This window comes from Thermobia domestica, chromosome 6 (genome assembly GCF_964235325.1).
Source record: "Thermobia domestica chromosome 6, izTheDome1.hap1.1, whole genome shotgun sequence".
Taxonomy (NCBI): domain Eukaryota; kingdom Metazoa; phylum Arthropoda; class Insecta; order Zygentoma; family Lepismatidae; genus Thermobia; species Thermobia domestica.
Window position 1 is genome coordinate 163,988,240 of NC_137459.1, and position 13,648 is coordinate 164,001,887.

A 13,648-nucleotide genomic window follows, 5' to 3' on the forward strand; every position below is an offset into this window, starting at 1 on the left:
TCGTGGGGGACGAATTCGAAATTAGGTGGCGGCAGTGTCACTATGCATTTCATGGATTGGATACTAACATCAATCGTTTTCGACTATTATTTTATGTCACACTCTTCCCACCTCAGTCCGTACGGATGGGGGCTGAACATGTACTTCGACGTCATCGGGATACTACTGTTGATCTCAATGACCCGGAAAAGTATGTGAACTAGACACTAAAATCGGTCTTTCCTCGATTATTAGCTCCAGGCGTAAGCATACGGGAACTTTACTCCAGATGTGTAGATGTGTGTGTGTGGTACTTTATTTCTCGAGAACTACTTGCTAGATCTAAACCAGATTTGATGGACAAGCAACCCGTTGTTTGAGGAATAAAAATCGCTATATTTGGTGGCCGGGCTCTGCCAGGGACAGGCTTGGCTCGGCTTGTATGTGATACTTGATTCATCGGTAACTACTAGCCGGATCTGTATGAAATTTGGTGGGGAAGTACCCCATTGTATAAAGAATAAAGATCGCTATACATAGGTTGTTCAGCGTACGTTTGGCCGATTTCGTTCCTTCCCCCTCCCGGGCAGAATGGACTCACCCGACATGGCTCGTGGCGTCCTGCAGTGGCTTCCTGGGAACGGAGTTGTTTTTCCGCGCGGACGACAACGCACAAAACAGGACCATTGTTGTGAGTGTTGTGTTTAATTTTTGTTTCCAAGTGTGTGGGTTTCCGCTCTGTGACCAAAATGCCGCCCAAACTAAGCCGGTTTTAGGAAGGCTATTTTGCGGCTCATTATGACGCCCACTTTAGTGTTTTTGTCATTAGAAAACAGTGCAAGAAGAACGGTTGCAACATCAGTTTAAGTGGGATAAAAAATGTTATTAAAAAGTACAAGGACAACGAAGCTCCACCATTTGGATCACCAACGAAGTTGCCTAGGAAGCGGGAATGCACGAAGGCCACCTCTACCATGCAGAGGAGAGAAAGGCGTCAAGAACTTCAGAAGGTGGGTCCGTGTCTGTAAAGAATCCTTCCCAAAAGGGTTCATGGTCGTTACTGGCTACTGTTACCGAGGTAAACTGAAGATTCGCAGTGTGGCGAAGAACTGCAAAATAAATTCGCAGTATTTTCAGGAGCAGATTGTGCGGCCGATCTACGAGCATGAGATTCCAACAATGTACGGAAATGATGCCAATCTGGTGCGCATTCACATGGACAAGGCCTCATCACATACCTCACGATCGTCCCTCGCATTCTACAGGGAGATAGAGAAGGCAAGTGGTATACAGGTGATACCTTTCAATGAGGTACTTGTTAAATCTCCAGATGCAAGTCCTATGGACTATTGTGGATTTGGATTGCTGAAACGGACTTTGGGAAAACGGCGTGTGACAACTGTGGAAGGACTTTGGAAAGCTGTGCAAAGGGAATGGGACAAGATTCCTTTCCCAGTTCTTCAGAGAAGCGTATTACAGTGGAAATTACGCTGTCGAGCTATTGTTAGGAACTAAGGGAAACACATCGAACACTTAGACCTGGCGCCATGGATTCTTCTAAATTTTTAGGTAAGTCGAAATTGGCCAAATGTAGACTGAACAACCTCTGCATTTGATGATCTAGCTCAGTCAGAGATAGGCTCTGCTTGGCTTAGCTCGGACCTAGCTTTGCACACCAGGAGTTCGATTTTCCGACTGCCCTAACCACTTACTGGAATTTTTCAGAAATACAGGGTCGCGGGTCCGCTTATTTTGAATGAACAGTTTGTATACTAAGTTTGACCTTTCGAAGTTGATAGGGTCGTGAGATACCCAATTTTTTGCATGAAGTTTTTACCCCCTTTTGTACCCCCTTAGAACTGGATTTACATCAAAGTTATATGGTGCAAACCTAAGTTAAACCATGGTCTACTTATGTACCAACATCCATCAAACTCTGTCTAGCGGTTTAGGAGAAGTTCGCTGAGAAACATCATTACATTAATTTTTATATGTACCTAGGTATAGAAGATGTCCCCCTTAAAACGAGCATTTTCAAAAATTCTGAGTCACGAGTGCTATTATTTTAAATGAAGAATTTATGTACAAATTTTCATCTTTTTGTTTTTATTGAAATAATTGTGAGATAGGGACAAATATCACATTAATTTCTATATCCCTCTTTAAAACAGGAATTTTCAGAAGCGCTGGAGTGCAGGTCGTATTATTTTAATGAATCTTCATAAACTGAGAGGCTTGAGGGATGCTCAATTTTTCACAAATTTTGAACCCCTCTCCCCCGTAATCAATGTTACATGAAATAAACCCAAGTTAGGTTATGGCCCAATCATGTATTAAAAGATCAAAATCTGTCCAGTGATCTAGGAGGAGTTAGCGGACAAACATCGTTGCTTTAATTTTTATATTCTAAATGTGAGACTGACATTGATTGATTGTATGTAATGACGGAATGGCCGTTCTGTAGATTTCACGTTTTAATGGAATAATATTAAGGAGTGGTGACTGGTTGGCACTAAATGAAGTAATTTTGTTACAATGATTGGCGAGTAGTAGCCGAAAGTCAGTAAGAATGTATTGTAAAAGAAGTAGTTGGTAGCTTCTTGTATTTTGCATAGGCAGAATTGAAAGCTTTTTTCCTTAGGCTGTTAGCGCCCTCCCCGCTGGTCTAGTGGCTAGCGTGTGTGCTTTTGCTTTTGGTACACGTGGTCTCTGGTTCGATTCACAAAATTTAATTTTGTAATAATTTACTTTCATTCATCATCCGTGTCGTTTAGCCTAAAGGCGTAATCCTGGGACGTTAAACTAAAATATTTCATTTCCTTAAGCTGTTAGCATGTTCGTGTAGAAGTTCCATGATATAACGAATTTGTTTACTTTTATTTGAACAAATCATGAATTGGAAACACATTAATTTCAAGATGTCCAGATTTTCTTCTAATGTACAGTGTGCAGCTGATATATATATCTATATAATATAATTTTTAAATCATATGTGTAAATGGCGCTCTGTTTTGTTTCAGTATATGCAAAAAGGAAATGATATTTGGCAGTATGCAGGAGATCAAATAGGGGAAGACAATACCAGTTTTATTTTAAGGAAGCTACATAATAATACGGAGTACAGGTTGAAATTAACAGTACAAAATGAGATTGGATCAGGTGAAAATGAACACAGTGAATGGATTTCAACTTTGGAATCAGGTGGGTTATTTATTGGAATATAAACGAAGATTATTGTTCGTTACTGTTGATTTTTATGAAGATTCCACCGAAAAAAAAGTCTTAAGAGAGAAAAACTAATAAAATTTCTGGATCTTCATTGAACTTACGCTGGTCATTACTGAAATATAAATATACATATCTTAAAACTATGAATATTATATGTTCAATGTGTGGATCCTTGATACCTAGTGATTCCAGAGGATAAGTTCATAACTTCTGTTCATAGCACATGTTATTATCCTAATTATTACTGTGGTAAAAGATTTATTATTTATTTATTTATTTTAGTTTTAGCACTCACTACTCATACGATTTATAATATTTCTTAGAGGTAAGACGATTATCAAATTCAAGTGGTTCTCTTCTCGCATTGCTACGTTTTGCGCGTTATCTCGCAACAGACCGATAACAATGTAACACTGACATGGAAACTCTATTATAGCAATTAAGAATTTCCCTCCCAACGTCTGAAGATACGGTTTTGCATTTAAGACATTATGGAGAAAATTCAACCAGTCTTATGGGATACTCTGACTACTTGTAGAGCTGAATTTTATACTTATTTCCACCCAATCTCTCCTTCATCGGAAGACCTTTCTTCTACTTTGTTATCTTTGAGAGATTCTCTACTTTTGGAATCAGGAAACTAAAACTTAAGCTTCCCTCCACGAGATTCAAATTTTGTATCGGGGAAAGTTTCCCTACTCCTGTCCTTCGGTTTCATCATCTCTTTGGACGAAGTAGGTTTCTTTGAAAAACCTTGTACAAATTTAATTTTTTGTACTTGTATGCGCACATGATTTGTACTTCCATTAGTAAACCTGGGAGGAAGATTCGTAAAAAAGAAAGCACCGTAAAATAAATAAATAAACACGTAAATATACACTAATATATATATATAAATGTAGCATTCGTTGTCTCCACGTGCGAAGGACTGAGATTTCCTTTAATATATGTAAATTTAGTATTCGTTATATTCTCTACGTGCGAAGAACCGGGATTTCCGCTAGTATATACATTGTGGAAGGTAACTCTATCGAGAAACTTTTGGAGTTGATTTCTTATATGAAATTAAAGGAAAAAGTTCTAATAAACATGAGTCGAAAAACGTCTCCTTTCAGAGTTATGAACCGCCGAATATTCGAAAAATCACGTTTCAAAACGCCCTTACTTAGACACTATAGGACCTATCCCAAGCGGTTTAAGGAATTACACAGGAACTAGTATGCGCTCTGTCTAAATATCCATGTTTCAGAATTAGCACCTAAAGGATTATCCCTATACTTCAACTTCCTTTTTACAGTTCGTTTCGCCGATAATGGAGCATTGTAAAATATGGATATTTAGATAGAGCGCATACTAGTTCCTGTGTATTTCCTTAAACCACTTGGGATAGTTCCTATAGTTTCTAAGTCAGGGCGTTTTGAAACGTGATTTTTTTTCGAATATTCGACGGTTCATAACTCTGAAAGGAGACGTTTTTCGACCCGTGTTTATTAGAACTTTTTTCTTTCATTTCATATAAGGAATCACCTTCGAAAGTTTTTCGGTGGAGTTACCTTTCATCCTGTATATATATTAGTAGAAGTCCCGGTTCTTCGCATGGGAAGAATAAGGTTTGATAACCCTCACAAGTATGACTTTTTCTGGGACAATTCATGCATTATTGGCAAACATCTTCCGGGTCGAGTGATTGTAGATGGTGACGCGGCGCGAGATCGACTCGCTCTTTATCTCTTTCTTTCTATGCCAAATATAAAGAAACTCAGTAGCACATGTATAACTATTTTAAACTAGCGTCAATTACACGCATCGCTGGGTTGAAATAAGAAAAAATAGTAATGTGTTCCGTTAGTCAGTCACTTTTTACTATTACTGAAGCGCTTTCTGATACCGGTCATTTTTTCTATCATTTTTATATATCTTCCCCCTCCCCCAAATTGCGGGGCTGAATTTGGATTTAAACGGTATCGGAAGTGTCGCTGTTCATCCCAACAACTCAGAAAACTATGGATTCGACAACTAATATTGGTCATCTTCGATTATTTTTATACATATCTCCCCCTTTTCCTCCCCTAAGTTGCACCGCCAAAGCGAAATGATTTTTAAATAAATATATATATATAAAAAATAAGAAAAAAAAAGAAGGACCGAACCTCCTCATCTATGTTGAAAATTTGATTGAGATCGTCGGGTGGTTCAAGAGTTATTAAGTCACGATCATAGTCACTTTCATTTTTATTTATATAGATGAGAAGTCTAAATACTAAGCCTCATGTCTCTTAATTTAAGGGATTCCAAGATATGGGTCATGCAATGTAATTGCAACCTCCAACTGTTTTTCTTCCGACCTATTCTCTTCTAGGTCAAATATCAAAACTCTCTGAAACACATGTTTAATTATTCTAAATGGCAAGTCTAAATACCGAGTTTCATGTCTGTAAATGTAGATTCCCAGGTATGGATATAATATAATAATTACAATGCATCCCTTTTCCTTCTTACCTTTTTTCTTCCCTTTTAAATCAAGTATGAAAAACAAAACAACAAACAAACAAACAAACAAACAAAAAGCTGAAACACGCGTGTATATTGCAGTGTACATGGGTATAACTTATTGATCTCAAAATATATTTTAATTCGTAATAGCAGAGAGAGGGGTGAATAGTTCATATTCAATGAAACGCTTTTTAATTTATTTGTACAGTTGTTCAGAAAGATCATACCTTGTAATGATTTGTTAGTAGATTATGTATATTCAGAGTTAATTGAATAGTACCTTGAAGTACATACATATAGCTACAGTGTTAAATATATTTATGATACGATGTTGCAATTTATTATTATTTCACAGATCCTAATTTCGTGCCTAAAATTCAAGTGAAAGGAGTTACATCAAATTCAGTAACAATCGGTTGGAAGCCGCCGCCTCAGGAATTGAAGGAGCATGTACATTATTATAACTTAGTGCTACAGCATAACGATACTAAGAAAGAAGCATATCACTCAGCGAATGATACACACTTGTATAATGACACATATTTTTACATGTTTGGAGGTCTTCAGGCAGCAACAACATATCAGTTTAGGGTAAGTAAGAAATTAAGCTTGCTACGGCATGCCATTAAGCGTGGTATGTTACCCATAATTTGCGATTTGAAGTAGTTTCGGTAATTAACTTCTTAACTTGTTTAGTTCTCCCATTCTTGTGATCACTAGTTTGAACTGTAGCTGATTGTGACAGCAACTATATCCTTCATGTTCGTGTGCTTTCTCGGAAGCCTCCCTTTTTCCCTACTTCCTTATTCCACCAGTCCTTTCGACACTTACTTGCATTTGTAACATTTTTCTTTTAACCTCCACGACTGGAGGATGAAACGTTAAACATTTCATACCATTTTTAATCTGTTAAAACTGTTTTCACTTGTCATTGTCCACATAGATGAAGTGATGTATACAGTCCTGCCACCATGACATTGGATTTAAAGAGATGCTAGCTATCGCTGCAAGTTGTTTAGATTCGTCCTTGTTAATAATGCTGAAGTTGTTGTTTCTAACCGAAACCTTCATTTGCTACTCATAGGGCAATATATAGAATTATTTGCATATTTCAGCTGCAATTGCCGTTTTGAAGTTACGTTGAATCAATAGATTTGGAAACCGAGCATAATTACTACGGCAGTACTATAAATGAAAGCAGGAGATTTCATAGCTTTTGAAACTATATGGCATATATGGAAAATGATAGCTACTTCGTTATTATAGATAATATTTCGTTATTATAGATAATATTACCATTCGGCACTATTAAGTAGGTTACTTTTATTCTCTCTAATTAAATGAGCATGTTTGTTAAGAACTTTGTATCAAAAAATGTAAAGAAAGAGAGAAAGAAAATATACTAAAATAAAAATAACTGAAGTATCAGTTTCATGAGGAATTGTAAAACAGTTCCCGTGATAATTTTACGGTATACTCACTGCTAGTATATCTGATCAAGGCTTAGCAAATATGTTAATATGTATTGTTATTTTTCAGTATTTTTGAACGTTATTTTTTAAAAATACTTTTTTCTTTCTGTCTTCAGGTTGCTGCATGTAGTGAATATACAAAGGAATGTGGAGACTGGTCCACTGAAGTTTATGGCACCACTATGGATGGAGGTAGTTTTCTTATCACAATAGCTCATTGGTAGTAATGCTAACCAAAAGTTGCGTATGTTTAATTATTGATTTGAAGGGGGAGAAATAAATAGCAACTTTCACCTTTTTGTTTTGCATGTATAGTCGTAGAGAAGGTACTGTGTCATTTTTATAAGTAGAATAAATGGCTGCAAAGAATTTGGTAACACATTGTCTTGTATAATTGTAACAGATGCAATCGGGATTTGAAGAGAGAGAGAGAGAAAAAAAATAAATCAATTGTCATCAAAACATACTTATTTACATACAGAAAATAAATGTCTGAATCTTCTGCTAGGTTTGAAACGGAGTGAAATTTTGTAGCTGGCGAAGTTCGTTTGGAGGTATGGCGGCTCAGTGGTAGAGCGCTAACCTGTTGATTTTCTCTGTTTTTTTCCGTTTCGCCCCTTGTTCTCATTCCATCAATTATTTCGTAATTTTTTTCATTAATCATTCGGTTCTTTTACCCTAAAAGGGCATAATTGTGGGAGGTAAAACTAGAAATGTTCCCTCTCTCTCTCTCTCTCTCTTTTTTTTTATATATATATATTTATTTATTTATTTTTATTATTCAGAGGTGGTTCAAAATTTGTATTGGTTTATCAAATTACTGGTTAGTTAAGAGTCGGGGATTGAGTAAACAAGTATATAAAGCGGATTCACGTGCAACTTCCACCTAAGACCAACCCATTCCTAGTTGTCCAATTATTCGACCTCGGTCACGTCACTTAGATTATGCCTATGATTCATTCGATTCATTCCAAAATGTCTACACTTGATATTCCACATACGAACCACTACTTCACTGCTTGCAGACTGGACAGTACTAGGCTGTAGTTTGCGCTGGAAGGTGGAAGATATTCACCTGATAATAGTGAATATCCACTCCCAGCATAATTGAGTGGGAGAAAATTTTTCTGGGAAACGGGAGACTGCTCGGCTTACCCTTATCTAGCAATTATTTTTCAACTTGTTCTTCCTTTCTTTCTTTCTGTACACATACAAGACTCTTCAGTCGCTTTTGTCTGCACATATTTCCAGTATTCCTTCATGCTATGACATAAAGTATATTTCTTCCGAAGTCTCAGCGTGAGCAGGAATTGCGCTGTGTTGTGAAATGGACTTTATAAGCTGAATAAAATACGACTATAAACATCTTCATGTGCAGTGTCATTACAATTATGTTCACTCATTCGCTTAGTTTTATTATTATTATTATTATTATTATTATTATTATTATTATTATTATTATTATTATTATTATTATTATTTGTATAAATCCTACATATTTGATAATATATATTAGATTTGAAGAAATATTTTGTCTTGTTTGACTCTTCTTCGCAAACTTAGTTCTAATTGTAACCATGTGCTCTAACATAGCTAGGTAGAACGACTAACTTCATTACAGGGGTAAGGTGATCAGTTCGGTAATTTTAAAAGATATCTGGGAATCTGTATTAAGGCGCTGGAGTAGAGTGATCGATGAATAATTAATATTAGGAATGCCATGTATACAAAGATAGTAATTATGGGTACATTTTACAATTATTCATTTGCACACGTCAACTAATATTTATTTAAATGAAGACACTCTGACATTTTATAGTATCTAAAAATTAATCCCTGGCAGTTTAAGAAACGCAATGCATGGTAAGTAGTTGGCAGAGAAATAAAGACAATTTAAGGTCAAAATCACGGCGTAAAAAAGTAAGGACTATAATTTCACGAACTGTCACTCAAGTGTTAAAAGAACAGTATATAGTCGAAATAAACAAAGACAAATCAGTACTGTAAGTGTATTTTGTTAAGTGACTTACTATCTGAGTACAGGCAATATAATTTTGATTTATGGAATTCTGACGATTTTATAGGTTCCTTTTAGCATTATTAAAGGTGATAATAAGGTTGTGACACCTTTAACGGAAACAGATGCATTGTGGAAAACAATAATGGCATGTGCATTTGTTTATTATCAGTGTTTTCTGTGACATATGAGGAACTGACATTAATAGTATAGACAGTTCAGTGATTAGTAGTATGGTAGCAGTCACGTAATTGTAGTGTTTCGTGGGCAAAAGTAGAACATAGTACAATGATGTTCAAAACATCGATTATTTCCTGCTTGAAAGTCATTATCCTAGGCTATAAATCAGTGACATTTAAAAAGAACCAATCAATACTCTACAAATTATTTTTTTCTAATTATATGGAAATGTATAAACAGCAGCATATCAAATTTTAGCAAGCATAGAAATTTTATTTTAAACATGACAGTATTAAGTGGCAGGGTACATTTCGTTTTCCGTTTTTGCAGACGTAGTTAGTGTTACTCATGATATTATGCTACTGTTATCTTTGCGATTTTTACATTTCACTTACACTAAAAATACAAATCACTGAGCAAAACAACGCTTATTTTAAAAATAACAAATGCGTAACTGTTTCACCAACTAACTGAACATATTAGCTTCATGATGCACTGTGAATATGTTCAGTTAGTTGGCGAAACAATCACACATTTATTACTTTTAAAATAAACGTTACTTTGCTCAGTGACTTATACAGGTTTTTTTAACTCAAGGATTTCATTTGTGTCTAGAATTTCTAACTGAAGTCCGATTTTCATGCGGTTTATGGCAAACGATCAAAGAAGGGTGGGATTTATGGAACTATGTTTACTGTTTAAATTCATCCGGGGCAATATCAAACACGCCTCAAGATAAACAGCAAATATTCACCTGAGTACCTTACAATTGGAATGAGGTGCTGTGCGGTTTGGAGATTTGAGTTTTCTTCGTTAGATGACAACCTAGCCAAGGTCAATAAGAAACAGGAAACTGGGTTGTTGTATTGGGAATTGTGCTGTACGGTTCTGTGGTACTGTGCGAGTATGATCAGGATACAGTAAGAATAGTGTACCCTTTGGAACAACATGAGTTTATCGTTAAAAGTTTTTGAAGAACGGAATCTGTTGTTGTTGCTACTCAAAGAGCATTTAGAATCAAATTTGCCTCACGTTCTACCCCAGATAGGAGCATGATATAGTCACTAGTGAATAAATTAGAAGAAACAGGATCGCTTTTGAGTGAGATAGGTAAGCATTGGACTCCGCATGTGGGTGTTGTGAAAGATGTCAGTTATTGGCTCGTTAGGTCGCCCAAGAAATCTTTCCATCGTTTGTCGTAAGAAATCGGCTATAGTTATTCAACGTGTGATTTATGGGTGTTACCACGAACACTTAATTCGTATTTTCACTAACATTTACTTGGTATTCTGCAATTTCGCTTAAAAAAAAAAAAATCAAATTGTAAGGTACACTGGCGAATATTTACTGCTTTTCTTAAGGCGTAGTCGATATTACCCCGGATGAATTTAAACGAGTAAACATAGTCTCATAAATTTCCTATCCTTCTTTGATCGGTTGCCATAAACCGCAAGAAAATCGGACCTCAGTTAGAAATTTTAGACCCAAATGAAATCTGAGAGTTAAAAAAATAAATAAATAAATAAATAAAATCACCCTGTATTTTTAGTGTAAATTGTTTAAGATAGTAAAGATAGTATGAACCAGTTCACGAATCTTCTGCATTCTTTCTGCTATCATTTTCATATAATTTAACTGCCTTCATTTCCTCAGGAAATTCGGCCAAGGTCAGTAACAGGCCAGAACATTGTATATTGCATGCTATTCAATTATAAATATTTATAATGTTAAACCAAAATGAGTAATATATTATACGTAAATGTTAGGTCTAATGTAATATTCAGTTTTGCCTATGTTTTTCGCTAGTTTCAGTGTATTTCGGGATTCATTTGGAGTGTACATCCAACAATAACAACGTATTCAAGCGGGGTTGAACGAATAAACCTGTTTGATATTTTTCATCCTGGAATTAGAGTGATGGAAGACTGATCTTAATTCCTTCGTGATATACTTCGCAAGTGATTGACTCATGCGCAGCTACAGTTCGTTACGAGTTAATTCCAGTGTTTCTTGTTTGTGAATAAGTGGGGCAAGTAGTGGGAGTCTAGAATGATAAATGATAATTAATGGTAGTACTATGGAAGTTAAGTTTAATCATTCCACAAATGAGAATCCTGGAATTCCATTCCGTGGAACGAAGCAGAAGAGAACGTGTATGAGCAGTTATAAATCTACGACGTTTCAATATCTCATAGCCTTGAATGATCTCTTACAAGTAAGAGTAGAGCTTTTGTGTTAATTATACTGTCAACAACAAAATCGTATTACCTTAAGAATATGTCAAGTACAACTTCTGCATTTTATTTACGGTAAATTGTACAACGCTGGTGTTGCTATTGTAGCATATGTGGAGATCCCATATCGTTGTGGTATATGTATTATCGGTACCTTGTTATGAAAAAGAGGTAAAAAGACATGTTGGCAATCAATAATGCACCAGGTTACCCCCTACCACAAAAAAAAGGAACCAAAAATACAAGTAGCCCAACCATATGGAATCTCCACACATGCATCATCATAATCATCCTCCTCCTCCTCCTCCTCCTCCTCCTCCTCCTCCTCCTCCTCCTCCTCCTCCTCCTACTACTACTACTACTACTACTACTACTACTACTACTACTACTACTACTACTACTACTACTACTACTACTACTACTTCTTCTTCTTCTTCTTCTTCTTCTTCTTCTTCTTCTTCTTCTTCTTCTTCTTCTTCTTCTTCTTCTTCTATAACAGAACCCAACCAATCCCCGCGGGGCTTCTAACCCGTTCCTACTACTACTACTTATACTAAAGCAACCTTACCTTGTACTAAACATTGCAGTGCTTAACTTACCTCACTTTGTAGGTGGGTAAAGTCTACCGACCTCCACAAGGAAATTGTGTAGTCTCGTTTGCGGAAGAAAATGTTTCCTGGACAGAGAGGAAGCTAGATGTCTACAAAATGGTGCCTCTTGTTACCATATCGTGGAATACTATCCTTGGTGTCCCGCCACAAACGCTCAATATTTTGGGTGTGCACTCCTGTCACTGGTTCTACAAAATTCAAGGAATATTTCACTGCGAAGTGCTCAAATCCTACCTCATTCAACCTATCATAAGACTTCCAGCAATCACTATGAATGATTGTACCAGGCTTAACCCATTGCTGAAGAACTAAAACAAGGACTCCAGCTGAACGATTTTGCACTACGCTCATGAATAATTTTCCTGATCCTATCTCAATTCCCCCAAAAACCCATGTATTGTCAATCAATCTTCCGCAGTGATTTTTACGCTTCCCGAACTTAGATTCATCTATCTGAATTACTTTCCCTGGATGTCCTAGCTGAGTAGAGGAATCTAAGCGCCAACAAACGCAAACTTCACGGCAGAAGTTAAACCAATCAATACAAGTTCTTGATTAGATACCAAGATTCCAGCAAGCATTATTGATACTTGGCCGACTGTTCAAGCACAAATAAGCCACTAGTCCTGTCACCGCAAAATAATTGAGCTTTGCTCTACCGAAGAAAGTACCATTGAAAATTGAAGAGGAAAACTCACAATCCTTTTTCCTCCTCGAATTTCCAATAGTACTTATCTTCTGGCAGCGAAACCTATTCCTTTCCTTTAAGAAAAACAGCTTCCTTACCACGAGATTTACATAATTTCCCTAGTGGAAGCACTCCATGAATTTGAAATAGGGTGAGAGTTCCATTGCCTTTGTCAGCTGTTATTTCCACAAGCCTATACTCATTGATTTCGCAGCCGTCACAAACTGGAATGTACATAAGAATCCCGCCTGCCATTTTCGATCTCAATTTACCACGCCTACTCGCCACACTAAATAGTTCTGGAATGTTCTTGCCCACTTAACACACTTCGGATTAATACACTGATAAGCTCGATCAGTGACTACATAGACATACAACAAAGCCACTCCAAGTATTGAATGCAATTACACTTTAAAAATCATTTTAATGAAGTAAGGATCTCATACTTCACAACACGCACTACCATTTAATCTCTAAAAATACAACGGAAAATAATAATGTATTATAATTTTCTGCATGGAGCAACTAACTACTTACCAGTTTAAGTGTTCCGCCACACTCCAGAAATACAACTTCCGCTACATGCGCGCGCGCACACCCATTACAATGTAAACAATCAACATGGCTACCAGTCATCAAATTTTATTACGCAAGACCTTTTGTAATTTTTAATTAAATTTAAAGCTACTTATAGATAATCTGCAATCTTCGTTACCAGCCATATTAAATTGACAACATATCTACAT

At 36.3% G+C, this 13,648-nt stretch overlaps 1 protein-coding gene across 3 annotated transcripts in view; it reads left to right on the plus strand.

Moving 5' to 3' along the window:
• Ptp69D (Protein tyrosine phosphatase 69D) overlaps nt 1-13,648 on the plus strand; it is a 150,060-nt gene that overhangs the window by 45,556 nt on the left and 90,856 nt on the right. For all 3 annotated transcript variants that reach the window (XM_081762316.1, XM_081762318.1, XM_081762317.1), the window contains exons 7-9: nt 3,000-3,180; nt 6,056-6,291; nt 7,289-7,364. In XM_081762316.1, coding sequence (XP_081618442.1) covers nt 3,000-3,180; nt 6,056-6,291; nt 7,289-7,364 — 493 coding nt within the window. The remainder of the gene's footprint in view (nt 1-2,999; nt 3,181-6,055; nt 6,292-7,288; nt 7,365-13,648) is intronic.